This window comes from Ictidomys tridecemlineatus, chromosome 10, assembly GCF_052094955.1.
Source record: "Ictidomys tridecemlineatus isolate mIctTri1 chromosome 10, mIctTri1.hap1, whole genome shotgun sequence".
Taxonomy (NCBI): domain Eukaryota; kingdom Metazoa; phylum Chordata; class Mammalia; order Rodentia; family Sciuridae; genus Ictidomys; species Ictidomys tridecemlineatus.
In genome coordinates, this window is record NC_135486.1 from 114985674 (window position 1) to 115011540 (window position 25867).

Below are 25867 nucleotides of genomic sequence, written 5' to 3' on the forward strand. Positions count from 1 at the left end.
ATTCTATTATCTTTCCCTTTTTATATTTTATTTTGAGAGAGGGTCTATCTAAGTGTCATAGGGCCTCAATGAATTTCTGAGACTGGTTTTAAACTTGCAATCCTCCTTCCTCAGCTTCCAGAGTCTTGGAGATCACAACAAGGAATAAGTTGTCCTACTGCACAAGATAAATTAGGAAAGACTATACCAAAATAGGTGCTGTGGGAGCTGGGTTTTGAAGGGTAAGCTGAAGTCTTTTGTGAGGCACAAAAACATTCTAGGTGCAGGAGCCTGTGTAGCCAAAGATTTATGGATGTAGCTTGTTTTGATGAAGGTCTCATGTATTGTCATGTCAGAAGCTATGGTGCCATGAACAGTTAAGGAGATTAAATGCTAGTGGCTTTGCTTGAGTTCAAATATCAAATATTAAATAACATTGACATTATTGATTACACAGTGATATATTGATTTTTCCACCAAATATGAACTAAGCATACTACAGAAGTTTCAGACCAGATACAAAATCTAGGTCTGGCCACTTACCCCCAAAATCAAACCCAAAGGGTAAATGTAAAAAGCAAGTAAAGAAATTTAATCTGTGTATCCACCCCAGGAAGACATATTTTTAGGCATGTCTTCAAGGTGCGGAGTTGACCTGAAGGCTTTTATACAAGAATTAGAGCAGTGGGGAAGAAGTATGCATTTTTAAGCAATCTTGCCCAAACTGTAGTCTCATGGATCACTATCTCAGTTCTAGCACTGTGAGGTAGCTCCTGAGAAGTCCTAATCACTTGAAAGGGGTTAAATTTTTACTTACTGCTCAGGATGTTCATCTACCAGATCTTGGATACTAGAAAGGCAATGTAGATGTCATGATATGATTCCTTTTGTTGCGAGAACACTCTCTTCATAGTGATCTGTCTACAAGGCTCAGCCATTCCTGGAAGGAATTGAAAAATGAATGAGAAATTCTAGGCACCACTCTGGGGCTCTGAAGAAAAGCTACTGTAAAAGCTGAGAATCAGGGCTGGGGCTATAGTTCAGTTGGTAGAGTGCTTGTCTTGCATGCACAAGGCCGTGGGTTCCATCCTCAGCACCAAACAAACAAAACAAAACAAAACAAAACCCCCAAAGCTGACAATAAAATGTCCCTTCAAACTTGCCTCAATCTCCAAGGTGGTATCAGATTAGGCATATTTGGGACTAAACATTCTTATTTTGCTAGTTTTTAGATAAACATTCCTTAAATGATTAACATGTCTTGTGCAAAGCTGTGTAGTCACAAATATTAGGTTAGTAAAGGATACCTAATGAAGGCAGAATACCAAGATTCATTCTTCTTTTAGTTACCCACTGGACAGCTGATGGCCTCAAAGTTAGTGAAATTACCAAAGGAAGTTTGTTTAAGTCAATAGTTTAAAAGATCAAAGGAGGAGAGTGCATGATTCCTTGTCAACTGCAAAGAGGACACCTGACCCCTCCAATTCCAGGAGATGCATAGGTGGCCTTTCCATTGGCTGCATGCCTGGCCCCACCTCCTTTCCTAGCACATAAATTGGCCTCACTGAATTACAGCTTGACACATTTTGGCAAAAAAGCCCACATAGCAGAAAAAAACAATTCAGAAGACAGAACTGCTGAAGAAAAGTGGTGATGGACCTGATCCCCAATTCTTCCATAGAGACCTGGGTCCTCCTGGCTATCTTCCTGGTGCTCCTATATCTGTGAGTAGTTGTCCAGTTTCCTCTCCTCTGTAACCCTGGAGGTGGGGACCTAATCATGTTCCTCTTTCCCTTGTCTATTTGAAAGATCAAAAGAGATCATGGAATTGAAATTTCTATAAACACTTAAAAAGTTCCTATTGAGCATGCCTGGCCCCATGTCCTTTCCTAGCACATAAATTGGCCTCACTGAATTACAAATTGACACATTTTTGGCAAAAAAGCCCACATAGTAGAAAAAAAAATTCAGAAGACAGAACTGCTGAAGAAAAATGGTGAGTTCCTGTGGATAGGGCAATTGGTGTTGAGATTTGTTTCTGGGGGTTATCTGATTGGCTCTGTGTTTTCACCTAGAGGAATAAATCAGAATTCAGCATATACAGATAATTAATAACTATTATCACATGCAGTGGGAACCTCACTCCCTTTCAAACTTAGGGAATTCTGGGGAAAACCAGTTTACTTGGGTTTTGTCTCTTTATCTTCTTAGATTTCTGCCTATTGCAGAAGACATGCAAGAGGACTATCCCCTGTGCATGTGGTGACTCCTGCCCCCTCTTGCCCCCAGCACCCTCTATATAACACACCAATTTCCCCTCAGACTCCCTGGAAGGTTGACTGCACAATTCCCTCTTTTTCTCCTGGCACTTCCCTCCCTTGTAAAACTCAATTATTTCACCCTGAAATTCACAGAACGTTTCCTTCTAAATGATAAGTATCTAGAGCAGAGAGTACCTGACAGAAATTTTAAGAAGTTTTATTGTTTCCTTTTGTATTATTTTTCCTCTCTCTGAGATATTAGCATCAATAAAGAGACTTATTTCCCCTCAATATGAAATAGTCTAGCAGCCTGAACAACATCACAAAGCCAATTTGGCTTTACTTTTTTTCCTTTACACTCCAACATGAACGCATGAATGAATATCATCATCTAGTAGGGAAATTGCTTTTACTAATGGGATCCTGACATCATGAAACAGAGGGAAAGAGGTTATTTTGATTGTAGGTAGGAGAGACTCCACACAGGTCACATCTGACATTTGTCTCAATTTCACTCTTAAAAATAAGGAATCAAAATAGCATGAAAAATGAAAATATAGATCTGGCTTTTATTCTCTGAAAAAAAAAAGGTACTAATTCAGAGGTGTTGTGGCAACATAATTCTCTCTCTGTAGTCTTTTCTAGTGAATCAATGTAGTTTAATTTTACTGTATGTAATGACAGGATTTGTAGAGTATGTGAAAACTCTACTGCCTTAAACATTCTCCTCCAAAGAAGCAGCAAGTTCTTATTCAACTGTCTGGAACACATTATGGGTTCTTATTTTATGTTGCATATTGTCTGCTCTGTCACCAGGACTGTAACTGAAATTTGGTAGGTCACCTTCCATGTAGCTAAAAGGAATTGCTGGGCATGTTGAGCTATTTAAACATGCCAGACTTTTCTCTTCTGTGCTACTATGGGGCAATCTTTGCAAGACTGGCTGTTTCGTGATTGAAGTAGCTGCCAGGAATCTCTTGTTCACCATTTTTCCTTTACCTAGTCTTTCATCTATTATCAATGCTGATAGGGGTGAAGATTTTAGGATCCATAACCCTCAGGCATGGGGCTGAGAACATGACACATCTGTGTTGCAGGTTGGCCAGCCCAAGGAAGCATCAGCCTTTGTGGGTTTTCATACAAGGAGAGTTGATGCATACAGGCAATAAACAAAACTATTTCGTGATTGACTTCCTTGGTAAACATGAACATGCCTGACTCTGTGATGCCATCTGAGCATCACCAGTTGGAGGATCAGAGTCAATGAGAGGAGGAATGGCCTGGAGATGATTCCTCAGTCATTTATTCCTCATAGAAGCACTAAGAGTATAAGGGAACTCAGCCTTCCTTCTTGCTCAAGTCACTTAGATTGTCTGACAATGGACTTGGGTGACACTCAACATGGCTCACATTGGTATGAAGTCAATGGAAGTCCCAGTTTTCTTAAATGTCACATTTGTCATTCAACAGAAATAAGAATACTATGACTGCTTCCAAATATCTATGTGAAGTTAAATTTAAGGAAGGGCTGAATGCTGAACCAGAGACATGGCATAGAAAAAAGGAAAAGTATGAAAGGTTTATGTCCAATTTGCAAGAAACAATGTTACCATAGGTTCTCAGTGGACACTCTGTGCTTGAATGGATTTGGTTACCCAAAATCTCATAATAAAAGTCATGTCAAAGCATTGGCCCTTTTGTACTAGGAATCTCTACTTTAAGGAAAGGTTAACATACCAAATACACATAGCAACTGCGATGCCCTGACAGAATGACAGCCTGAACTTCTCAGGTGCATTCAAGGCTGGTAATTTTTATTAAGAACAAACCCAATTATTGGGTCAATGAAGACTCAAGTTCTTTTACCTAATCATTGTGCCTCTTGTGGCAGGAAGTTATCTCCAAATGGTGTTGGAAAACAGAATGTGCCGTTGGAGTTTTTGTTGTTATGTATCACCTACATGTTACCTATCTCACTGCCTGGTCCAGTTTCTGAATCAGAGACTGGTCAGGCCCTTATCTATAGATGACAATCAGGGTGACCTGGCTTTCTATTTCACTTTATAGATATGGAACCTATTCTCATGGGCTATTTAAGAAGCTGGGAATACCTGGGCCAACACCTCTGCCTTTATTTGGAACTCTTCTGTATTACTGCAAGGTGAGTGTGCTTGAGCTCCCTCTATTTTTTCTCCTGAGTACAAATGCCAGTTTAGTGCCATCAGTAAAAATGTTCATCTTCAGGAGAAATTTAGTAGTTTTTGTCCTTTGAGAAACAATGTCCAGGCCCCTCCTGGAGTATGGCCAGGTTTTCCCTGGAGCTCTGATGTCAACTCTTCAAGAGCCTCAGTGGAACAGCTCGCATCTCTGGTACATCTGCATTTGATCTTCATGATGTTGTTCAGACTTTGAATTCATCATAAAAAAGATGTTTAACTTCCTGGGTGCACATTTCCAGGATGATTATATTGTGCTTATTATTTGAGCAAAAAGTCTGTGAAAGAGGGCATGGTAAACACCTTCAAACATTCCTATTCTTTGCAAGGTCTCATGAGTCCCTTTGTAAATAAAAAATGAAACTACAATTTCTGAAGTACCCCAAACATTCATAAGTTGACAATTTGCACATACTTAATTTTTGAATGTGTAAATACCCTGTGGTTATTTCCATGGCTTCACCCAAGTTTTACTTCCTGTGACATATTTGGAGGATTTAACAGATGAAACGACAGCATTCTGCATTTCCTCTTATCGTTCAAAGATAGCACCCTAGCAGTGAGTCTTAGCAACGAATAAGTATGAATGAGATAAGGTAGCCCTTGTATATGGATTTCTTTTTATTTATTTATTTATTTATTTATTTATTTTTATTTTATTTTATTGGTTGTTCACAACATTACAAAGCTCTTGACATATCATATTTCATACATTAGATTGAAGTGGGTTATGAACTCCCAATTTTACCCCAAATGCAGATTGCAGAATCACGTCAGTTACACATCCACAATTTTACATAATGCCCAATTAGTAATTGTTGTATTCTGCTACCTTTCCTATCTCCTACTATCCCCCATCCCCTCCCCTCCCATCTTCTCTCTCTATCCTATCTACTGTAATTCATTACTCTCCTTGTTTATTTTCCCATTCCCCTCACAACCTCTTATATGTAATTTTGTATAGCAATGAGGGTCTCCCTTCATTTCCATGCAATTTCCCTTTTCCCTCCCCTTCCCTCCCATCTCATGTCTCTGTTTAATGTTAGTCTTTTCTTCCTGCTCTTCCTCCCTGCTCTGTTCATAGTTGCTCTCATTATATCAAAGAAGACATTTGGTATTTGTTTTTTAGGGATTTACTAGCTTCACTAAGCATAATCTGCTCTAGTGCCATCCATTTCCCTGCAAATTCTATGATTTTGTCATTTTTTATTGCTGCATAGTACTCCATTGTGTATAGATGCCACATTTTTTTTTTATCCATTCATCTATTGAAGGGCATCTGGGTTGGTTCCACAGTCTAGCTATTGTGAATTGTGCTGCTATGAACATTGATATGGCAGCATCCCTGTAGCATGCTCTTTTAAGGTCTTCAGGGAATAGTCCGAGAAGGGCAATAGCTGGGTCAAACGGTGGTTCCATTCCCAGCTTTCCCAGGAATCTCCAAACTGCTTTCCAAATTGGCCACACCAATTTGCAGTCCCACCAGCAATGTACAAGAGTACCCTTTTCTCCACATCCTTGCCAGCACTTGTTGTTGTTTGACTTCATAGTGGCTGCCAATCTTACTGGAGTGAGATGGTATCTTAGGGTGGTTTTGATTTGCATTTCTCTGACTGCTAGAGATGGTGAGCATTTTTTTGCCAAGGTCTATGCTTGGCACCAGAATCACGAGCCACCACACACCTTCGTAGGTTCAAACAGCAATTCTTTATTCCTGCTCTCACACCGCCTCCACATAGGTCCAGGGGCAATCGCGTTCTGCCGTCTCCCGCACAATTCACCTACTCCATGAGGGTATCTCCAAATCCCATTTTAATCTCACGAGAACTCAACGGGAACAAGCAGCAGGAACACCCTAATTCCAGCAATAATCTTCAACCTCTAACTTCCCTAAAACCCATTATCTTAAACTGGCAACGCCTTAAACTCAAGGAGCCGGTTACTTCCTCAAACCTGATCAGCTCTAAACCTGGATCCGCCTCGGTCCTACAGCAAGGTCACCTTATTAAAGCATGCATGCAATGTCCCATCGAATGTCCTCTAAGCAGCATGGGGTACGCTTGGCAAGGAAATTTCGATGCGTCATTCCTACTTGGTAATGGCCCTCAGCATCTCCCCCCTTCTGATTAATTAAACAACAAGCAATGTGGCTTAGGACCGTGCCTGGTAGGTTGTCCAATTCAACATATGGTTCTTACCCGTCATGGGAGAACTGACCTTTACACGTCAGTTTCCTGTCTTAGGTTGAATCCACTGCAACCAGATCAACCCGTCACTGACTTCCGGTCCAGCATTCAGCCATGCTTGTGGATAGGCCTAAGCACCAGTGGGGGGGTGAGGTTCTTGCCTCACCTCTGTTGGCCCCCAAATTTAGCCTTGGTGCCAGTGGGGGGGTGAGGTTCTTGCCTCACCTCTGTTGGCCCCCAAATTTTAGACCATCACTAGTAGAAGGGAGGAAGATACAGAAATGCCATGACACCAAGCCAATTGACGGCTCCTTTGGAAAAATTGCGTCACTGGTGACACCATCAGCAAAGATGCCAGCATTACCACAATTAACATGGGGTGCGCTGGCAAGGAAATTGCATCACTGGTGACACCATCAGCAATTTTTATATGCCAGCAGTACCACAATTCGCTGCACCAGACGATAGTTCACAATGCATGCAACTGATATATAGTCCAGGCAAGTTCTGCAGGCAGTTCAAAGTGGAAGAGTCTATCAATATGTCCATTTCCTCCCAAAGTAAATCAAATCCTTGATTGAGCATTACTTGTTGAGTTATATTCATTGATGCATCAGTTTATACAGTTTACTGTGGTAGCTATCATAGAAGCTGTAGTTTGGTTTTCTTAGTCTTCACCGGCACTGGGATGGAGATGGGAATTCTGGCAATGATGTTAAAGAGACATTATCCTGAACAGAATTATTAAATATAATGAAAAGGAAAAGTGAAAGTAAACAAACAGATCTGTTAACCACCTTTAAAAACAATCCTTAACAGCTGTTTACCTAATTTAAATTAATAAGCAAACAGATCTGTTAACCACCTTTGAAAACAATCATTAACAGCTGTTTACCTAATTTAGATTAAACCACTTAAATCACGTGAATAAAAAAAAAATTCGGATCCATTTTTTCATGAGTGCTCCTCATATAAAAATATGGACATACACACATACTGACATGCAACACAAAACAGGGCACACATAACATACAACATATAAGACAATAATAACGGCCTTGTAGCTTTACCTAGGTAAAATCTCCATTGCAATGTTTAAAAACTCCACAGTTAAAAAATAAAACTGATCAGAAAAACATTAACCTAGGTTTGTATGAGCTCAAAAAATAAAATAGAACTTTATGATGTGGGAAAAATGCAATAATAAAATAGATATTGAAAAAAAAAAAGCACCGTGGTTAATCACTGTCGCAGATGTAAGAATAGCCAAGCTGGGGCTCTGGATATCAGCTGTTATGGATTTCAGTCAAATCATCTTCTTTTTCTGTAGAAATTATTTTGGTTAACCTCTCTGGAATCCAAATCGGCTGCTGTTCTCCCTGTGGGAACACACAAACGGAACCCCGACTCCAGACAATAACTGGGTCGGGACCTTTCCATTGTCCTGTTAGAATATCTTTCCAAAGTACCTTAGGCTTATGTACATTTTTCGGATACATATGTCTTTCCGCAGCACTAAGTCCTGATGAATCCAAATTTAGAAAGTTTAGAGTAAAAAGAGTTATTTTAAGTTTATCTTTGGGGGATATATACCCCTTTCCAATTCCCTCTTTTTGCTTTAATAGGTACGTTTTAATAGTTTGATGAGCTCTTTCAACTATGCCTTGTCCCTGTGGATTGTATGGGATTCCTGTTATATGAGTAATACCAAATGATGAGCAAAATTGTTTAAAAGATTTAGAAGTGTAACCAGGACCATTATCAGTTTTTAACTGTTTAGGAACACCCACAGTGGCAAAATTTTGTAAGCAATGAGCTATAACATCTTTAGTTTTTTCTCCGGCATGAAGGGAGCCCATCAAAAATCCAGAAGAAGTATCAACTGTAACATGTAAATATTTTAATTTTCCAAATTCTGGCAAGTGTGTGACGTCCATCTGCCAAATATGGTTAGGTATCAGTCCTCTAGGATTGACTTCAAGATTAACTTGTGGTAAAAAGGTCACACAATTTTGACATTGTTTTATTATATGCCTGGCTTGTTCCTTAGTTATTTTAAAACGCTTTTGTAAAGTATTAGCATTAACATGAAACCTTTTATGAAAATTTGTAGCTTCTTCTACAGTAGAAAAAATATGTATATCATGTGTAGTTTTATCTGCTAAATCATTGCCCAAACTAAGGGCTCCAGGCAATCCTGTATGTGCCCTGATATGTCCTATAAAGAATGGATCTTTTCTATCCCAGATTAGACTTTGTATAGTGGAAAACAAAGAGAAAACAGTAGAGGAAGGGGAAATCCTACCAGCATCTTCAAGGGATATTATAGCATTAACTACATACTGACTATCAGAAAATAAATTAAATACAGAATCTTTGAACATCACAAAAGCTTGTAGAACTGCATTAAGCTCTACCTTTTGAGCTGATTGTTTGGGAACTAAAAATGTAAAAGTTTGATCAGGGGTAACTACTGCAGCTGTACCATTATTAGACCCATCAGTGAATATATTTGGAGCATTCACGATAGGTGTTTTTCTTGTCATTTTAGGAAAAACTACAGGATGCTTAGACCAAAAAGACAACAAAGGATTAGATGGTAAATGATTATCAAATGAAACATTTGATTTACACATGATTATTGCCCAAGTATTTAATTCATTAGCTAACTCATCAATTTGCTCCATAGTATATGGAGTAATAATTTTATTGGGAGAAATTCCAAACACTGCCTTTGCTGCTCTTATACCTTTGAGTATTAATTGTCCTACAGCCTCAGGATACCTAGTAAGAATAGTGTTAGGAGAATAAGATAAATGTATCCACAATAATGGACCTTCCTGCCAAAATACTCCTGTAGGAATATTTCTTGTTGGTAGTACAATAAATAATAAAGGCAAACTTATATCAATTCTGTCTAAATGCATATTTTCCATATATGTCTCAATAATTTTTAATGCCTTTCTAGCTTTAGGAGTTAACATTCGGGGTGAATTCGGATCTGATGGACCTTTTAGAATATCAAATAAAGGTCCCAACTCTCCTGTTGGTATGCCTAGATAAGGCCTTATCCAATTTATATCTCCCAACAACTTTTGAAAGTCATTAAGTGATTTGAGTTGATCTACTCGTATTTGAATTTTAGGTGGACGGACCATGGTTGAGGATAATAGAACTCCTAAATAATTAATTGGAAAATTTAATTGTACTTTGTCTATTCCTATCTCTAGATTATAATTTTTTAACAAGTTTGTAAGTGTGGCATAACATTCCAGCAATGTGTTTTTATCTTTATGTGCCAATAATACATCATCCATATAGTGAAATATTTTTAGTTCAGGATTTTGATTTCTAAGTGGCTGGATTGCTTTATTAACATATATTTGACACATAGTTGGACTGTTAGCCATTCCTTGAGGGAGTAATTTCCATTCATATCTCTCATCAGGACCTTCATGATTTAATGCAGGGATAGTAAATGCAAAACGTGGACTATCCTCGGGATGAATTGGAATTGAAAAAAAGCAATCTTTAATGTCTATAGCTAAAACATGCCACGTTTTTGGTAAAGCAGACAATTGAGGAATCCCTGATTGAGCAGGTCCCATAATAACCATCTCATTATTAATTGCTCTTAAATCTTGCAATAATCTCCATTTACCCGATTTCTTTTTGATGACAAAAATGGGAGTATTATGGGGAGATACGGAAGGTTGTAAATGTCCTTCCGCTAATTGTTGTTTGACCAGATCATGGGCTACTTGTATCTTTTCTTTAGTCAGGGGCCACTGAGGAACCCACACTGGTCTTTCTGATTTCCAAATAATTTTGATTGTCTCAGTGGCCCTTTCTGAAAATCCAACCCATGTCTGTCTGTTCCTTGATCTATTTGAATTGGCGCTGCTATACCTTGTTCTTGTTTTCCTAATCTTTTTTCTTTCCTGATACCTTGTCTAGCCCTAGTAGTGGGCGCATTAGGATTGATGTTATTTGTTAACATCAAACCTAGTTGATCTAGGACATCTCATCCCCATAAATTAATAGGAAGGTGATCCAAAATATATGGCTGTATAGTTCCTTCACATCCTTCAGGATCCTTCCAATCTAATACCATAGCACTTCTATGGGGATTAGTTGCCACTCCTAGGCCTCTAAGCGTTTGAGTGGCTTGTTGTAATGGCCAATGTTTTGGCCATTCTTGAAGAGATATGATGCTAAGGTCAGCACCTGTGTCCAGCAGTCCATTAAATTCGTGACCCTGAATATTTAGTTTTAGCATGGGCGAGAATCTAAATTTAAAGACAACATAGCCCAATCTACACCTGTGGAGCCTAATCCCTTGGAACCTCTTTCTACATTACGACTGGGGAACTTATTATGTAGGCTGGGTATTATTAACAACTGTGCTATTCTATCTCCAGGTGAAATTACTGATATACCTCCTGGAGAACTAGCTATAATTTTTATTTCACCTACATAATCGGGATCAATTACCCCAGGACTTATCATAAGTCCTTTTAATGTAGATGAACTACGTCCCAATAATAAGCCTACTGTTCCTTGGGGAAGAGGTCCTTTTACTCCTGTAGGAATGATTTGAACTCCCATCTCTGGAGTTAATACTGCTCTGGCAGAGGCACAGATGTCCAACCCTGCGCTCCCTCGGGTTTGTCTGATGAGGGATTTAATGGACAATGTGTCCTGGGCACCACCCTGATGGTGTTGCTGGGATCCTCCAATGCCCTGTATATTTGTGGTTGTGGGCCCCGGAGCATTGGGCCCCCCAGTCCGTTTTTTGGCAATGAAGCCTGATGCCTTTCCCCACGATATCGTGGGTAAATACCTGATCCTTGTCCGTTTTTTGATAAGGGAGTACCTTCTATGGTGGTTTGAGAACGGCATTCATTAGCCCAATGTCTCCCTCTACGGCATCGTGGGCAAATACCGGGTATTCTATTCCTTTGATTTCTAGTTTTGTTAAACCCTCCTCTTATGGGACAACTCCTTTTAAAATGTCCTGTTTGTTCACAATTATAGCATGTTTCTGGCCTGGCATCTAAAGCCTGTTGTACTGCAGCCGCCAAGACTTGCCCTTGTTCATTAACATCTCTACATAATTTAATATATGTGTTTAAATCTTCATGTCTCCAATGTCTAATAACCTCTCTGCAACAATTATTTGCTTGGTCATAAGCCAGTTGTTTTATTAATGGCATTGCTTGTTCTGTGTCACCAAAAATTTTGGCAGCAGTTTGAATAAGCCTATCTACAAAGTCAGCGTAAGGTTCATTAGGTCTCTGTATTACCTTAGATAGCTGACCTTGTAAATCTCCATGTCCTTGTAAAGTCTTCCATGCCCTAACTGCATCTGCAGCAATCTGTGCATATACAGCAGGATCATATTCCATTTGTTGCCACTGACCCTCATAAGGTCCCTTTCCTAACAACATATCCAGATTTCTTTGAGGGTAACTGGCTGCTGCATTTCGCCTAGCTGTCTCCATGCAAAATTCCTCATTGGCAACCTTTCATAACAAATATTGTCCTCCATTTAGCACAGATTTACACATGCTAGCCCAATCTGCTGGCGTCATGTCCAAGTTAGTAATGGACTCCACCATGCTTACCGTGAAGGGGGCTTGAGGACCATAGGTTGTTACAGCCTCCTTTAACTGCTTCACTGTTTTAAATTCTAAAGCACGGTGAATTCGCTGCCCTCCTACCTGTTCAAATACAGGGCATGCTAATCTTTGAGGTCCTGTCTCAGGATCCCATCTATCAACTACGGGGTTTGAGGGCCACTCAGCTGTCTCCATCGGTGGGGCTGTTGGTTGAATTACGCCCTCTGGTAATAAAACGGAGTTAGTAACAGCCTCTTGTTGTGGCCTTTTTCCTAATAACCCCTTTTCCTTTAAATTTTCTTCCTTTCTCTGACTAGCTCGAGAGACCTTCTCTTTTGCTTGATCTAAAATGTCTTCCTCCATGGTCTGAATCTCTAACAATTTACTTAACACTTTTTCGGCTTCTTTTTTAATAATTTCTAATCTTCTATAAAGATAACGTAACCCAATAAGATAACACAAAACAAAACCACAACTGAATGAAACAAAAACTGAATAAAAATTCACTGTATCAATTTTCTCTTTCTCGGGGCTAACAAACTTCAAACCTTGAGCCAACCATTTTTCCCAGTTTGCCTGAGAAATTTCTAGGGATAGGCAACTTGAAACAAAAATGAAATAAATCAAAACAAGAACACATTGTTTTTTGAAATGGTCACCCATTTTGCTCTCCTTCGGGAGTGAGCAAATTCACTTACCCCCAAGCTTCAGACATCCCACGTACGGGCCACCAAAACGCCAAGGTCTCGGCTTGGCACCAGAATCACGAGCCACCACACACCTTCGTAGGTTCAAACAGCAATTCTTTATTCCCGCTCTCACACCGCCTCCACACAGGTCCAGGGGCAATCACGTTCTGCCGTCTCCCGCACAATTCACCTACTCCACGTGGCTATCTCCAAATCCCATTTTAATCTCACGAGAACTCAATGGGAACAAGCAGCAGGAACACCCTAATTCCAGCAATAATCTTCAACCTCTAACTTCCCTAAAACCCATTATCTTAAACTGGCAACGCCTTAAACTCAAGGAGCCGGTTACTTCCTCAAACCTGATCAGCTCTAAACCCGGATCCGCCTCGGTCCTAGAGCAAGGTCACTTTTTTAAGCATGCATGCAATGTCCCATCGAATGTCCTCTAAGCAGCATGGGGTACGCTTGGCAAGGAAATTTCAATGCGTCATTCCTACTTGGTAATGGCCCTCAGCATTTTTTCATGTACTTGTTGATTGATTGTATGTCCTCCTCTGAGAAGTGTCTGTTCAGTTCCTTGGCCCATTTGTTGATTGGGTTATTTGTTATCTTATTGTCTAATTTTTTGAGTTCTTTGTATACTCTGGATATTAGGGCTCTATCTGAAGTGTGAGGAGTAAAAATTTTTCCTAGAATGTAGGCTCCCTATTTACCTCTCTTATTGTTTCTCTTGCTGAGAAAAAACTTTTTAGTTTAAGTAAGTCCCATTTATTGATCCTTGTTATTAACTCTTGTGCTATGGGTGTCCTATTAAGGAATTTTATTGCTTGCTTTTTCAAGCTGCTCATGTTACTTCTTGTTCTGTTTGACTGCTGAGTTACTGTTTACTCCTATAAATTTATTTGATGCTTGGGAGGAAAGGTATTAGAAGGGAAGGGAAGAAGTCACTAAAGAGAATGAGAGTAAGCAGGTAGAATTCAAGGAAGAGGGGATAAGATAATTGAAAAGAAATGAAAAGACAAAAGAAGAAAAAAATAGGAAATAAAAAAAGAAAAATAATTTTTTTTAAAAAAATAATAAAAAAATTAAAATAAAAGTTGGAAGAAAAAAAATTTTAAAAAAATTGTAAAAAAATTAAAAAAACAAGAAAGAAAAATGAAAATGAAAGAAAACCCCAAATCAATATTTAAAAAAAAAAAACTAATAAATGCAGTCTTAGAGTTTGATTAACTTCTCTTCCAGTAGGTGGAGCTGTGCCCACCAGGCCAAGTTTCACCTATGAATAGGTGGGAACCAATCACTGTGCAGCAGATCCTCCTCTCAGACTGGGCAAGTCTCCAATCCTGGGTGCCTAGGGCCTCCTCTTGTGTCTAGTCACTTCCCCACTTTTTCTCTAGCTCAGCCCCTCTCACGGGTGCCGCTCACCACAATACTGGGTACATGCCAGGTCTGCTGCTGCCGGGAGCCCTGTTGTCATGAATGACTGGGCACACTCTTCCAGTTTGCCATTCCCTCAGACCCTAAGTTTGTAGAGCTTGGGGCTGAGAATCCTCAGCGAATTTTACTGCCCCTCTGGTAGCCACACCCCTGGTAGCTGGTGCAAGAGACCTCAGCTGTCAGCACTGGTGGGAGCAGTAGTTCCGCGCCACGGGTCCTGCGCCACCTCTAATTCCCTTGGTCTGGCTACCGTGCTCACGGGAGAGCTGGGATTGGCCCTTAAGGTTTCCCCGATGTGTGGAAGGCTAGGGAATTACACACCTGTAGCCGCAGGTTTCAATGAAGTTATCTCCTCCGCTGCAGTCTGATGACGTCAGTTCTCTGCCATGGTGGTATCTCTTGCAAATGGCAACAGTTCGTTTCCCTTTGCTGGGTGACCAATGCAACGGTGGGTGCTTACTGTCTCTGCCAAGTCCCGTTTCAAACCTGTGGCCACTACCTATGAAGGCTCAGTAGGCATTTACCTCCGTGGGATCCGAGGGGCTGACCAGTTGTTTCAGCTGGATGGATTAGTGCTGAGTCACAGCTGTTTGTCTGCGGGAAGCAGGTGAACGGGAGCTTGAATTCAGCTGATCTGGGTTCAGTGTGTGTTCTGAGAGGCCCAGACTGCTCGTCCCAGATCCACGTCAGCTCACCATTGCCTAGTGATCCTGAGCAAACAGATTTAGGCTGTTTACGACTCCCTATGCCTGCACAGCTGAAGAGGTCAGAGACTTGGTCTCTCCGTGCCTGCCGCCATGTTGGAATCGTCCTTGTATATGGATTTCACATAATTAAGCACCAGATGTGTATTGTTTTTTTTTTTAAAGAGTGAGAGAGAGGGGGGACAGAGAGAGAGAGAGAGAGAGAGAGAGAGAGAGAGAGAGAGAGAGAGGGAGAAAAAATTTTAACATTTATTTATTTTTTTCTTAGTTCTTAGCAGACACAACATCTTCGTTTGTATGTGGTGCTGAGGATCCAACCCGGGCCGCACGCATGCTAAGCCAGCGCGCTACTGCTTGAGCCACATCCCCAGCCCTGTGTATTGTTTTTTAACAAAGGCAGTATCACATATGAAATGAGCAGTAATCACATGATTTAAAAAAATTTAAAATTTTTAAACTGAATGGAAGGTAACATGTTCCACAAGAAATGTGAATTTTCATCAAGCCTTTGTCATTAACCCATTTAGATATCTGACTCGAGGCCTGACTATTGACAGAAATTCATGAGCTCAAAATCAGAGGCCAGAAAAAAGGCTACACTCTGCTCAGATTATCTCTTCCAAACACTGAGGCTTATTTATCATACTCTAATTCTATAATTCTTAAAAGAATTATAGACCCCCCTGAGAATTATAGACCCCCTGACCCCCTGAGAATTCCATTCTGCTATTCCTGCTGAAAAGGCACTATTTCCTATTCACGCTTTCCAGATCAACAGTATACTAGATAGCCTGTAAGATCCACATAATTGGGGGTCTCCCTGTGCATCATGAAAACATCATCCCTGAAACATAGCAATAGGAAGATTTCTTTTTAAGTGTTAGAAGAAAAAACTTAGAGAAAGTACTTAATTTGTTGACTCCCATGGGTAGGAGTGGCATCTCTCCATCTTTTCCACGTTGAGCTGGAAAAACAGAAGGTGACTTCATTTTGACAATCCTTACTTATTCTTTCACACTCCACAACATGCATGAGAATCACTGTTATGGTCGTGGTATTCCTCAGAAGCTCCTGTGTGAGGCAATGTAGGAAAGTTCAGAAATAAAGTGATTGAATTGTGAAAGCCTTAATCTACTCTACACTATTTCCTCAGTAAGGATTAACTGGGGGCAACTATAAGCAGGTAGGGTGTTGGTGGAAGAGGTGGGTCACTGGGGGCCTGGCTTCAAGGCATACATTTTGTCCCTGGTTAGTGGAGTTTCTGTCTGCTTCCTGATGCCACGTCCTTGTAAGGGTTCGGCGAAGCATCGGAGAAAGAGACCACCAAGAGACCACTCATGCAATTGGCAGAAGGGGATTTATTGAACCAGCATGCTGGGGCTCTGTGCCCACTCAAGAAAGGAGAGCAGCCCAGAGCCCAGAGCAGTGGTTGAGCAATGCTTAAGTACACTTTTTTGGGGAGGGTGGAAGCTTTGCATACATCAGGGTAAATCATCATGAGGCGCAGGAAAATCAAACAACAACTCTTAGACATGATTAGTACATTCATTGGCGGGAACAGTCTGGGCAGCGGTGATTGGTCACTTCTAAGCGGGGTACACATTCAAACTGATTGGTTTTGGCGCCTGGATGCCTACGTGCCCGGCTACTCAGAGTCCTAAGTTATTAAACAACCAAATGGCCAGTAGGGCATTGTCTTAAGTGCCTCAGGAATTTAACTCAGGCTTTGCAGTTTAGAAGCAGGTTTATAATGCCTGGTCCTTTACATTTTAACTCAGGCTTTGCAGCTTTGAAACTTTACCCTTTCAGTCCTGAGCTGCTTTATTCCTTCACACTCTTCTGCCATGTTATTCTGCCTCACCACAGACCATAGCAACACAGGAAGTGATGTATGAACTGAGACCTCTGAAAATGTGAGCCCAGTAAATCTTAGTTTTCTACATGGTTCTTATCAGGGTCACAGTAGTGAAATAGCCAGCTAAACTACTCACATCAACATGGTCAACTTAGAGGTGACTGGTGCCTTGGACTTCCTCATTTCCCCAGTATTCTAGGGAGATTCATGAGAGAAATGAAAAAGATCTGGGGAAAAATCAGTGAAGTGGCCTTGAGAATGTCCCTGGGAAACTCATTCGCTTTCTCTCAGCTTTGATTTTTTTCACATCCAGGTGGAGGGAATGATTCAAAGTTGGCAGGATTTCAAAACAGTCCATGCACATGAGAAAATGATACAGAAAACTAGACTTGCTTCATATTCATACTCAAGGACAACTAGTGAAACTGTGGCACACACCTGTAGTCCCAACCACTCTGGAGGCTGAGGCAGGAGAATCACAAATTCAAGGTCATTATAGGAAACATGGCAATACCTTGTCTAAAAAAAAAAAGAGGATAATTTCTTCAATATGTACAATACTTCAAGAAAATTCAAGATGGACTCTAAATTCCCTTTTCTAATATGCTGCAGTCTGGCTGGGCACAAATTAACCGAGCCGCCACAAAGCCTTGTAGGTTCAAAAGGCAACTCTTTATTCCGGAACTCTCACAGGCACTCTACACACACTTCTCGGGAACACACCCCTCCACTAGCCTGAACTCCAAAGAAGCCAGTGCCTGAGGCAACAGGATCCGCCATAACCCCAGCAGGAGCCGCCCTAATCCCAAAGCATGGTTACATTTCAACCATTTCCTCTAGCAAAATGCCAGGCGTCATTCCGACTAAACTGTGGCTCTCAACACTAATATCCCATTATTTTCTCTTCTTTGCCTTTGGATGTCTTAGAAGAGACATCTAAGAGCTTCCCTCTAACTGCCAGTGATGGACCATATTCCAGTCTGATTTCAAGGGATTGGAATCATTGGTTCCTGAATTAGAAGCAGGGTTCAATATTTTCAAAATAACAATATAAATTCTCTTGTTTCTCCACTCAGGGTTTTTGGCAGTATGATGTCCAATGTCATGAAAAGTATGGGAAAATGTGGGGGTGAGTATTTTGGAAACTTCCCTTGGGTAGACTTGTTGGATGAGGCACTCCAGGGCAAGAGGACAATGCCTGTCTAGAGCTCTTACTAGGAATTAATTATCATAAGGCTTTTAGAGGCTCCTCCTCCTGTGAAGAGTCCCATATTTCACCAGGTGTCAAGGTTCAAAGTCAAGAATGTCATACTTTGGACTTTTTTCAGTCTCTGATGACCCAAAAACTCTTGGCCTCACCTTCTCTCCAGTGCCCAGCCTCTACCCCCTTTTCCATTTTTCTTCATTAGGAGCCTTTAATACTGCATAGAAGGCATTAAGTCAGACCTTTCTAAAACATGCATGGCTTAATCTCCTCTCAAGATTGCCACATTGAATAAAAGTGACCTTTATTTTTGGGGTTATTATGTACATTTGAAAGAAAAGAGGAGATGGACATGAACAGATTGGGAAATGATTTGACCTCTGCTTTCTTTTATTTTAACTTTCTCTGCAAGTGTAATGTCTTGGGGCTTTCGTTTGTTTTTCCCTGTCAATTAGGAGTTTTCAATAGAAGTGTACACAGGGATTTCTCTGCCTACCTCATTCTACTGACTTTGAAGAATAGATGGCCAGTACATTTTAAACCACTATGTTCCCATGACCTTGTGTACTTCATAATCTGCTAGGGTGACATCAGCTAATTTCAGCAGCCATTTTCTTAATAATGCTTGGTGAAAGCAGCTCCAGAGGTATTATTGTAGTTCTTGTGTTCTATAAGCATGTTGGAGATGGCTTTGCCTCTTCCTCCCTCTTCATCTTCTCTCATCAAGTCCTCAAAACTGCAGAGCTGGCCACATCATCCTGCCTAAATGGTGTGGCCCATAAAGGCCATTTTTTTGAGTGGAAAGAGCATACAGGACTGAGTCCCCACTGATACAACCCCAGCTGTCTCTTACATCTTAAGCACTTGTAAGAACTTAATAATTTACTTGTCTATTTTTCTCTAATTTAATATACTTTCACATCAGAAGAAACAATTAAAGCATAAAAAGAGAACCTTCAGAAATGGATAAAATCTTTGCCTCCTGCACTTAATTTATGGTGTTAATATTAAAATATACAAACAACCCAATAAGCTTAACACCAAAAAATCAAATAACCCAATCAATAAATGGGCAAAAGAGCTGGTCAGACCCTTCTCAAAAGAAGAAATACAAACGATCAATTAATATATGAAAAATGTTCAACATATCTAGCAATTAGAGAAGTGCAGATTAAAACTTCACTGATTATGAAATATTTTTAAACACAAAAATTATTGGAGAATGAGATAGAAAACATGTACACACCATTTAGACATCTTCAATCAGGCTCTTCTTATAAAGAATTTTTTTCATTTTTAAATATCTCTTCCCTGCTTCAGTTACATGATCTTCATTTTATATGGCCAGAATCTTATTGTGTGTCATCACCTACCTTGAACTTGTATCTAGTGTCACTGTACATTCTACAGTCAGGCATATGGATTATGGAATATCATTTTGGATTCCTGGGTGTTGCTCCAACTGAAAAATATGGCTTAGTAGGTTTAATGAGCTCTTCTTTCCCAACACAGATTGTATCATGGTCAACAGCCTGTGTTGGTTATTACGGATCCAGAGATGATCAAAACAGTGCTGGTGAAAGAACATTATTCTGTTTTTACAAATCGGCCGGTAAGCATTTATTTTTGTAAATTTCTTTTTTCTTTTTTTTATTGATTTTTTTTAAAAAAACATGACAGCAGAATGCGTTACAATTCTTATTACACATATGTAACACAATTTTTCATATCTATGGTTGTATATAAAGTATGTTGACACCAATTCATGTCTTCATGCATGTACTTTGGATAATGATGTGTATCACATTGCATCATTTTTGCTAACCCCGCACCTTTCCTTTCCCTGCAACCCATTTGCCCTATCTAGAATTCATCCATTTCTCCCATGCTCACCATCCCTAACCCACTATGAATCAGCTTCCTTATATCAGAGAAAACATTCGAGCATTTGTTTTTTTGGGGATTGGTTAACTTCACTTAGCATTATCTTCTCCAATGCTATCCATTTACCTACAGATGCCATGATTTCATTCTCTTTTATTGTGGAGTAAAATTCCATTGTGCATATATTCCCACCCCTTTTTTTATCCTTTCATCCACTGAAGAGCATCTAGGTTGGTTCTACAGTTTAGCTATTGTGAATTGTGCTTTTATAAACACTGATGTGGCTGTGTCCCTGTAGCATGCTGATTTTAAGTCCGTTGGGTATAGACCAAGGAGAGGGATAGCTGGGTCAAATGATGGTTCCATTTCCAGATTTCCAAGAAATATCCATACTACTTTCCATATTGGCTACACAAATTTGCAATCCCACCAACAATGGATGACTGCGCCTTATTCTCCCCATGCTTGCAAACATTCATTGTTGTTTATCTTCATATTAATAGCCATTCTGACTGGAGTGACATGATAGTGGTTTTGATTTGCATTTCTCTGATTGCTAGAGATGATGAATAGTTTTTCATATATTTGTTGATTGAGTGTATGTAATTCTCTGTGAAGTGTATGCTCAGGTTATTTTAAAAAATACAAATATTTGTTGATTAAATTTGTGTCTTGGAGTAATCACAGCTTCACAGAAATTTGCTCCAAAACTGTTCAGGGAGGTTTCATATAACTTTTCTTCTGTTTTTCCCAATTGACATGCTTTGAATATCATATTACTTATCTCTGAATGTAGTCTATTCCTGTTACTAGAGTAACCAGAAATTGACATCGATACAATCCACAGAACTTATTTAGATTTTACCAGTTTTATGTGCCCACGTACATGTGTGCCTATGTACATTTGGGCAAAATTGCTACTGTGGATAAATCCATATAATCATCAGCTTTCTTGGGATATAGTGATTCCTAAGGCTCCTTCTTGCTAGTCTTTTCAAGTCCTGATGGGTCACTTGTCTTTTCCTCTTAACAGGGTCTCCATAAGAGCAAATATTGTCTTTTATGGGGGAGGCTAATACATGAAAAGCTTTGCCTCTGACTTCTATGTTGTTCTTGTTTCTCTCCTAAAAGTTATAGACTTTACAATTTACATAAAACCTATGATCTATGTTATGCTCATTGTAAAACATGGTGAGGGTTCATTTGTTGTTGTTGTCTTGTTTTGTTGGCCTGTGGCTCTCCAGTTGTTTCAGTACCATCTTTAGAAAGACTGTCCTCCCTCTGATCATTCTGTTTTCACCATTGTCAAGCATCCATTTGGGCTGATAGGGTGTGTCTATTTCTCACTCTGATTTATTTTAGTTGTGCCTGTGCTCTTCTCTCCATCGTGATTTTTCTTGCAATGAGTCTCATTACCATCTTAAGTACCTACCTTGGAGGATGGTGACTATGTTAATAAAGCAAAGGAAAAAATATGGTATAATCCTGGAACCAGGGTTGTATGGCTCAGTGGTAGAGTGCTTGCCTAATATGTGTAAATTCCTGGGTTCAGTCCCCTGCACCACATTAAAAAAAAAAACAAATAAAATGAAGGTATTGTGTCCATCTACAACTATATATATATTTTAACCAAGAAGTTACTATCTTAACTTTTCTATGCATGCATTTTCCCCTTAGTTCAAAAAGATGTGACACCTCATCTGGGGGAATCCCTAGTGTTATTATCAGAACAGGTCAGACTAGTGGCCTCTCTTAGTGGGTTTTTTTGTAAGGACCTGGCCTTTGCCTCTGGCTTGTTGGTTTTTCTGATGACTTCATAGCCTCACAATGCTGAGCTGACTTCTTAAACTACTGTCTCCTGGTGTGTTAAGTTAGCATTAGAGAATATCATACTGTTTAACTCCTAATTTCCTGTTATGTTTGTTAACCTGCTAAGACTGACTCAATTTGTCTGTTTCACTCACACTTTATTTATTTATTTATTTATTGAGAGAGAGAGACAGACAGAGAGAGAGACACACACACACACAGAGACAGAGAGAGAGAGAGAGAGAGAGAGAGAGAGAGAGAGAGAGAGAGAGAGAGATTTTTAATATTTATTTTTTAGTTTTCGGCACACAGTATCTTTGTTTGTATGTGGTGCTGAGGATCGAACCTGGGCCGCACACATGCCAGGCGAGCGCGCTACCACTTGAGCCACATCCCCAGCCCTCCCACTTTATTTATATTGGTCCTTTAATTTTTCATACAAATTCAGAATAAGCTTGTCTGCAAAAACCCACTTGGTGAGATTTTGATAAGAATTCAATCAAATCTATAGATTAATTTGGAGAAAATCTCTATCTTTTCTGGGTTGAATCTTTCAATCCATGTTATGCTTCTCCATTTCTTGAGGTTTTCTTTAATATCTTTGATCAACATTTTATAGTTTTCAACATAGTAATTCTGTATTTGTTTTTATATATGTTCCTAATGTGTTTCATTTTCTTTGGAGTGACAGTGAATAGTTTTGTGTTTTTAATGTTTTTTTTTTACATTTCCCTTGTTGTTATGTAGAAATGTAGCTTGTTTTTGCATGTTAATACTGTATCTTACAACCTTGGTGAACCTATTTATTAGTTCTAGAAGTTTTAAAATATTCTTTGAGATTTTCCACATTGATAATTTTGTCCCCTGAATACAGGGTCACTTCAGGTTCTTTCATTTCCAATTTTCATGCCTTTTAAAAAACATTGTCTTATTGCTCCAGTAAGGATTTATAGTATGGTAATATTGGATAAGAATGATAAAAGTAGAAAACTTTAATTTGTTACTGATCTTAGGAGAATAGATTCACCATTACACCAGTAAATGTTATGTTAGCTGAAGGTCTTTGTTGTTGGTGTTGGGTTTTTTAGTATATACAGTCTCTTTCAGATTGAAGAAGTTTTTTTTTTCTTCCTAGTGTTTTGAGCTTTCATCATGAATGAGCACTGGATGTATACCTTTATAAACAAAACACAGTGTTGGGAGCTGAATGACAGCTTCCAGCAGGTTGGATTGACAGGCCAGTATCAAGCTGGGAAACATGATTATCTTTCCTTTTCCTTCTGTACCCCCATGTTTGTGTAGTGGGGGATGATTCAAAAAAAGTACTTCCATATAATTGCATTATTTTTTCAGAATTGAGAAGAAGTTCCTAATCTTTTATGTTATTAGCTACTATTTTTAAGTGGCTATATCCTGGCATCCCTTGCAAGATATTCATGCTGTACATATATGGAAAAGCATAACTGGTCTGGCAACCTAGTTTTCCAAGGTTATCTGGATGACTGTTATCAATCAGTTTTTTCTTGTGCTGCCTATATAGGATGCCCTAAGTCATAATGCTCTCTGTCCCCTGGGAGAACAGTTTACCTACCATGAGGGGCCTTTGTACTTACACAGCAGCTGTAATAGAAATACTAAACACGCATCTGGTGGTTGGGTACCACCTCTACCCTCACAAGAGAAGAGGAATTTGGGATAAAATTTATGGAGCATCTAGCACAGGGCCTGCCCCCTATTAGACACTCAGTAAATAACTGAGTAAAAAAACTGATGCCTGTTTAACAAGTTCTCTACAATGTGGAGACTTCCAAAACATACCTCTTACAAAATGTCTTTTTCTTTGTGAACTTCAGGTAGTTTTGCCATTGGGATTTGTGCAAAAATCTCTCTTTGCAGCAAGGGATGAAGAGTGGAAGAGACTTCGAGTCTTGCTGTCGCCAGTGTTCTCCAGTGGGAAACTCAAGGAGGTAATAAACTAAGAGGACTTTAGTTAGAAACTTAAATAAAAATTTGGGGATGGGACATACGTGAGAACATCATCGTTTTCCAAAGAATATTCCACTAAGTTTGAAATTCCTAATTAAAAAAAAACTAACAGTAAATATCAGAAAGATCAATAGAGTAGAAGGAAGGGAACAGAGGGAAAGAAGAGAGGAGAGAAAGGGAAAGTATTGGGACTGAGTTAGAACAAATTATTTTTCCATGCTTTTATAATTATTTCAAAAGGAAACATTGTTATGTATAAATAAAAAGAACTAATTAAAAGTTTCAAATCACCTTTTGCCTTTATGTTCTAGAAGAGATATTATTTGATTCATTATAAATATCTCATACTTTATAATCCTGGGAAAACCAGAGCCTCGGGGACTCGATTCTCCTCTAACTGTGGGTGGAGTTGTGTTTTGTGCTTAGATGATCCCCATCATTAACCAATATGGAGACGCATTGGTGAAGTACCTGAGCCAGGAAGTGAAGAAAGGGGAGCCTGTCACTGTGAAAGAGTAAGTAGCAGGCAGCTCTGGGGTTCTGAGCTGTTTTAAGACCTTCCAGCAGCCTGCCAGGGAACTGAAATTACCACTCTTGAGCTACCCCTGACCAGACAAAAGTAAGTGTGTGGTGTCACAACCACAATGGGCCACCCAAGGAGGAGAGGCTCCTAGGATGAGGCAGGGTGCTGGGACATCTGTGTACAAAAACAGAATTAGTTTATCTGCTTGATCGTCAATGTGGATATTATGTAAGTCAAAACACATGTTTTACAGTGAAGAACATGATCACTCAGAAGTTGAGGGTAGAGCCTAGGGAATGTTGGATGGGGGGAAGTTTCTGGTACCTACTGAGCAGGGATAGAAAGATATAACACAGGGCTAGGGTTGTAGTTCAGTGGCAGAACACTTGCCTAGCATGTATAAGGCACTGAGTTTGATCCTCAGCACCACATATAAATAAACTGATAAAATAAAGGCATGCTGTCCTCTACAACTAAAAAAAATTATTTAAAATTTTAAAAAAGAAAGATACATTGCAGGCTATGGAACAACAAATCTCTTCATGGTTGCGCTGAGAATATCAGCAAAATACAAAATATGAAATATTCTCACCACTTCTTCCTCCAGTCTCAACAGAGATAAGATCCTGAAAGGATATGGATTACAACTACCATATCATTTGTTGTATAAAATGGGTTATTTTGACCCATGAACAACCTCTGATACTGTCTTGGGAAATCTGAGAGAACATGTTTCCCAAGTTGTGAGCTCATCCAAGTACATTTTGAGGAAATTTTCAATGTTTTAACTAAGGATATTCTTACTCATTCCCTTTTGCGAGATTCTGCCCTTGGGGCCACTTTGGGTCCTGGAGTTCAGGACCTCTCAGGAGCTGTAGCAGTGGGTGCAGAGAAAGGGGGACAATGTTTCTGCCTCTCAGAACAGGGTGTTGCTTTTATGTGATGTGCTAGAGAGGAATCAGCTCTGGGCACAGACTGTGCTTAGGCAGGACCTAGGTCAAGGTCACCTATCTTGGATCCCCTACCAGGAGTCAATTATAACACCCTGGTCCTGCTGAAGCTCCATACTTAATCATCTTTTATCATCTACACTCCACTCACTGATGTAATTTATCTGATTATGGGTGTCTGTCTCTCTGTGACTGAACTCCTTGAGCTCACTACCCTAGTGTCCCTAACTCCCCTGGCACAGGGGCAGCTGCCTCATGGCATTTCATAGGAGCATGGACTAGTCATTGGATCAACAGATATTTCTGACAGTGTGTGAATGTGCTCATATCACTTCTTCCAGCATGTGGAGTAGGAGAGTAAAGCAGTGCAGATTAAAATTTTACATTTCTTTCTCTACTCAGAATTTTGGGGAGCTACAGCATGGACGTGATCGTTAGCACATCTTTTGGAGTTAATGTCAATTCACTCAACAATCCACAAGATCCATTTGTGAAAAAAGCCAAGAAGGCCCTTGGTTCAGATGACTTCCATCCAATTTTTCTTATAATTAGTATGTGGA

At 39.7% G+C, this 25867-nt stretch overlaps 1 protein-coding gene and 1 long non-coding RNA gene across 3 annotated transcripts in view; one reads left to right on the forward strand and one right to left on the reverse strand.

Moving 5' to 3' along the window:
• The window catches only part of LOC144367661 (uncharacterized), a 75119-nt gene extending 73585 nt beyond the window's left edge, over positions 1-1534 (reverse strand). The window contains exons 1-2 of one of the 2 annotated variants that reach the window (XR_013427189.1): positions 1287-1534; positions 797-919 (exon numbers count right to left, since the gene is read on the reverse strand). This is a non-coding gene — a long non-coding RNA (uncharacterized LOC144367661). The remainder of the gene's footprint in view (positions 1-796; positions 920-1286) is intronic. The other variant, XR_013427188.1, reaches the window with a different exon arrangement.
• LOC144367640 (cytochrome P450 3A21-like) overlaps positions 1-23747 on the forward strand; it is a 94895-nt gene extending 71148 nt beyond the window's left edge. The window contains exons 15-18 of the mRNA XM_078024755.1: positions 4301-4401; positions 18028-18080; positions 19668-19767; positions 23702-23747. Of these exons, the coding sequence (XP_077880881.1) occupies positions 4301-4401; positions 18028-18080; positions 19668-19717 (204 nt within the window). The 3' untranslated portion in view covers positions 19718-19767; positions 23702-23747. The remainder of the gene's footprint in view (positions 1-4300; positions 4402-18027; positions 18081-19667; positions 19768-23701) is intronic.
• Positions 23748-25867: the final 2120 nt, after the last annotated feature.